The sequence below is a fragment of the Vollenhovia emeryi genome, unplaced genomic scaffold, assembly GCF_000949405.1.
Source record: "Vollenhovia emeryi isolate VEMERY1.0 unplaced genomic scaffold, V.emery_V1.0 DF941546.1, whole genome shotgun sequence".
Classification (NCBI taxonomy): Eukaryota; Metazoa; Arthropoda; class Insecta; order Hymenoptera; family Formicidae; genus Vollenhovia; species Vollenhovia emeryi.
The window spans coordinates 1-5,016 of NW_011964820.1; the positions used below are offsets into that span (position 1 = coordinate 1).

Here is a 5,016-nt window from a genome sequence, read left to right on the forward strand (position 1 = left end):
GTCGGCAAAGTGCTGCTGAAGATCCGTGATGAGGAACCAGAGAAGCGTGTATCGCCAGCGCTAAAGACAGTGTCCGCTATCCCACGTACTTATTTCAATCCGGAAAAATCATACGTCCTGGTCGGCGGTCTCGGTGGATTCGGTTTAGAATTAGTCAACTGGATGATCGCCCGCGGCGCCAAATTTATCATTCTCGTATCGCGCACAGGTATTCGCACCGGTTACCAAGCATTGTGTGTGCGTCGCTGGCGCGAGGGCGGCGCAAAAGTCGTGATCTCTACGTCGGATGCTACGACGTTGTTGGGTGCCGAGCACTTAATCCAGGAAAGCAATCGTCTAGCTCCAGTAGGCGGTATATTCAATCTGGCGATTGTACTTCACGATGCCCTAATCGAAAATCTGAAGGAAGCCGATTTTAAAACGGTCACTTTGCCAAAAATCGATATAACAAAGAGTTTAGATGCAGTGTCAAGAAAACTCTGCCCGGCGCTAGATTACTTTGTGGTATTTTCGTCCAAGGTGTCCGGTCTCGGCAATATTGGTCAAACCAATTACGGTTTCGCGAATTCGACCATAGAGAGACTGATGGAGAAGAGGCAGGCAAATGGTTTACCCGGTGTCGCCATACAATGGGGTGCCATCAACGATGTTGGCGTACTAATTGGTAATTCATGTAACGTTTTTAGATCAGAATCAACGGATCGGAACTTTTCCAAATCTTTACTTATTTTTTCTTTGGTTTGTAAACTCAATCTTGACTGATGCCTTTAAGTTTGTGCCCTTTTGAACACGATTATATGAGATAATATTAATAAATGTACGTACGCACAATTTGCATACTATTTCTAGATTTACGGTTTGAATACTTTGTACATTTCGCAATCGCATTTTCTTTATTACGATATTGTCATTTCTTTAGAAACGATGGGAGACGACATTGTGCTGCGTGGCACTGCACAACAAGACATGTCAAGTTGCCTCACGACGATGGATATATTCCTTCAACAACCGCACCCGGTGCTGGTTTCCTCAGTGTTAGCTGAGAAACATAAATCTGCATCCGATGACAGCAGCAAGTCCAACTTCATCGCAACAATTGCCAATATTCTAGGCATCAAAGATATTAATTCGATCAATCCCAACGATAGTTTGGCCGACCTGGGTATGGACTCGCTGATGAGTACAGAAATCAAACAGATTCTCGAGAGGAGCTTTGACATCCTGCTGTCGACCCGTGATATTCGTGCCATTACTTTTGTCAAACTGCAAGAATTATCTTCGACCAGTGAGATAATGAAACAGCAGCAATCTTTCTCGGTGAACGCGGCCACGAGTGTAGACACAAATGTATCGTCCGACATGCTACGGATGCAGTGGCCGAACAACGAGGTACTGCCTAAAGAGGTGCTCGTTCGCTTAGAAACAAAGAATTCCAACGGACCACCGTTGTTTGTCGTCCATGGTATTGAAGGTCTCGTTAACTCGCTAGACCATGTGGCCAGTGAACTCGAGAGGCCGTTATGGGGTCTGCAGAGCATTGAGCAGGCGCCTCATGAAACGCTGTCGGAGTTAGCGGAATTCTATGTCAACACCGTTCGAAAACTTCAGAAAAAAGGACCATACCATTTGGCAGGATACTCGTTTGGAGTTTGCGTTGCCATCGAAATGACTCTGCAATTGGAATCTGCTGGAGAGAAGGTTGTTCTGAGTCTAATCGATGGTTCACCGGCATTCACGCAACAGCATATTAAAATGGTCGGCAGACTGGATAACTTGGAAGAGGGTATTATTTCCAACTTGTGTATGAAAACACTGGCATATTTCAGCATACAATTTAATAATACCATCAGTTTCATACAAGTAAGTATCATGGAACTGATCCATTCTATCTGTCGTCTTTTACCATGAAGTAAAGAGGTAAGGAAAAGCACGAATAATGAAACATATTCAAAGCACATATGGTACCTGTTTAAAGTGTAAAGCACGTTATATTCAAAAGCCGACATCATATTATAATTTATTTTTATGTAATTTAAGATAGTCTTAAATGTACTGTTTTAAGAGCCTTAGCAGAATAGCTGACTTGTAATTAATAGTCGTATATTAAGATTATTCTCGTATGTTTACACATCTTTATTTTTTGCAATCGTTATCTTCGTATATGTATAACTGTTTTACAATCTACGCTGTTTTATTTCAGGCGTACGATATTTTGAAACAGAGTAAATCAAATGTGGAGATGTTTGACAAGATGATAGAAGTGATAGGCGACACGCCGTTTACACAGAATGATCTAAAGATCGCTGGACATCTTTTATTCAAGAAACTAGCAGCTGCTCTAAACTATAATCCGACTAAAAAGATCAAAGGACCGGTCACATTGATTAAAGCTACAGAGACCTTTGTATCTTTAGAAAAAGATTACGATTTATCAAGGGTGAGAGATTTATCTTCTTTATGTTCCCACTGCTTTATTAAACTTCTTCAATAGCCCCAATGTTGTTTTTCTTTTTGTAATTTGTAACACTGGTTGCAGTATTATAAATTATAAGTTTGAAATTAAATAATCACTGTAATGCTTTAGTATACTTTTAATCAAATACGTCGAGCATCTTGTAAGACAATAGCTACCTCCAAAAATTAAAGTCCCATGATTGATATAATATCTACAACGTGCATATGAGCCTCTAAGAATAAAAATCCATCGCATAGACTCGATTCAAAAATGTTATATGTCAGTAAATATGAACTTTGTTCAAAGGCTATTAATTCTACAATATTATATTTTAACTCCCTACTACTCATATGGAAGATGTACACTTTACCTTTTATTATTTTTCAGATTTGCACAGAACCCGTGAGAATAGAAGAGGTGACCGGTAATCATAGGACGATATTGCTGGGAGAAAGTGCAAAGAAAATCGCAGGTCTCTTGCGAGTGTAGAATTTAAGAACATTCGTGTTACAAGTTCTATTATATTTGAGAATGATTATGTAGCACAATATACCGTAATATTGCAAATAATAGCATACCGTTGCGATGTAACTGAAACATTCTATGGTGCAGGAAAATTAAATTACATTACGTTTATCGTTAATAATTTAACTCTTTTTTTAAGTTTACCCTCTCAACTGTTAAGTTATATAAGCTTAACATTTCTAGAAGTTCCTTGAAATTCGTGTACCCCAAGGAGAACAAAAAGTCAAAATGATGTAATGGTGACGTCAAGATGACGGGAAAATATCAGAGTTTGATCACTGAAACTTTATGACTTCAATATGACTATACAGTGACTCGCCATAAAATCATTATATAACGATATTTTGACTTACAGGATTTTAATTCAATATGCATATTTTCGAAAATATAATTTTTTGAGAGGAGATTGCCTGGCACTTATTCATTGAAATTATCTTATATGTATATACAGGGTGATTCAGGAGGAAAGGTCAATATTTTGGAAGGTGATAGTATCGGTCATCTTAAGCAAAAATGTTCATATGAATATATGTCCTATTCCCCACTGTTTCCGAGATAGAGCTACTTGAATGTACCATTACAAAAGTACTGACAATAAAGAAATACTACGTACTATTTCTAATATTTATTGTTCAAGTGATTTTTTACAAATTATATTATAATAAATTTTCAAAAATTCCACCGTTAACATTAATGCATTTTTCAACTCTTGTGCGAACATGGCGTGTTGCTCGTCTGAGTACATCGTGACGTTCCTTTATGCGGGCACTAGCATTCATTATTTGAGCAGTTCGTCTCGTGTATTCACTTTTCTTCTGTAGACTTCACTCTTTATCCAACCCCATAAACAAAAATCCAACGGACTTAGGTCTAGAGACCAATTAATGGCACTGCCACGACCAATCCACCGATTAGAGAAAGTGGCGTTGAGAGAGAGATATATATACCATAATTTGTTTTGTAATGATATATTATGTTTAAAAAAACACTAATTAATACATTTTTTCAGAGAATATGAGAATTAACATTCCTTTTTCAACAATATGTGCCTGCGTGCGTGCGTGCGTACACACATTATTGAAAAAGGAATTTTAATTCTCTCATTTTCTCTGAAAAAATGTATTAATTCGTGTTTTTTAAAATATAATAAATCATTAAAAACATTATTTTTAAGATAACCCTAAATACAAATATACACTGGTCAAAAAAATTAACGCAACAAGAAATTTACATCAAAATTTGATGAATTTCAAATAAGCGTAACTTCGCGAAAACTGGTCGAATTGAAAAGTTTTTTTTTCATTTTATAGGGCAAAGCCTCTGCTTTAAGAAGCTCTTATTGGAATTTGCATTCACTCTTCCCATTTCCCGGAACTTTTTCAAAATCATTACCATGTTTTTTCTCTAAAAAATTGCACACTTTGACGCACTGTACGGAGTGTAGTAATTTTTCTTCGCCAGTTCTGCTTACAGTATCAAAAAGTGTATACTTTTCTCTTCAATTGAAAAAAAAAGTAGTTCCTACGATTTTTTTTCGCCAAATCACAGCTCATTGAAATAACCCTTGTGTTTTCGACATTACCGACGATACCTCCGTTAAAAATCATCGTAGCAAGATCGTTTTTTTTTAAATTAAAGCTTGCACTCTCAGCTTCAAAACTAGTCACCAGATTTTTCCTCGAATGCATCTGCGCTGCTGTAGCTTTTAAAATGTAAGGACATGTTTTTACCTAAAAACTAACCAACTTTGGCCAGGTGCCCGGGCGTAGGAAATTTTTCCTCGCTAATTCTGCCCGAAGTATCAAAAAGTGTGTACTTTTCCCTTCAATTTAAAAAAAAGAAGAAGTTACTGCGATTTTTTTCCGCCAAGTTACAGCTTTTTGAAGTAACCCTTGTATTTTCGTTCATTACCGTCGACATCAGCGTAACCCAATGTGCACGTGGAGGTTGCCGTTCGGATTTTGCACATCGTGTGGTCCTACAAGTCACTCAGCCTTCTTCCCATCATATCCCAGTATGTTCGATATGAATACACC

At 37.5% G+C, this 5,016-nt stretch overlaps 1 protein-coding gene across 1 annotated transcript; it reads left to right on the forward strand.

The window, feature by feature from the left end:
• Positions 1 to 3: 3 nt before the first annotated feature.
• On the forward strand, positions 4 to 3,474 carry LOC105570928 (fatty acid synthase-like; the record flags this gene model as incomplete). Its single annotated transcript, XM_012028381.1, has 4 exons — positions 4 to 664; positions 920 to 1,860; positions 2,201 to 2,437; positions 2,843 to 3,474. Coding segments are annotated over 4 exons (1,941 nt in total), but the record flags the coding sequence as incomplete, so codon positions are not given.
• Between the last annotated feature and the right edge of the window lie 1,542 nt (positions 3,475 to 5,016).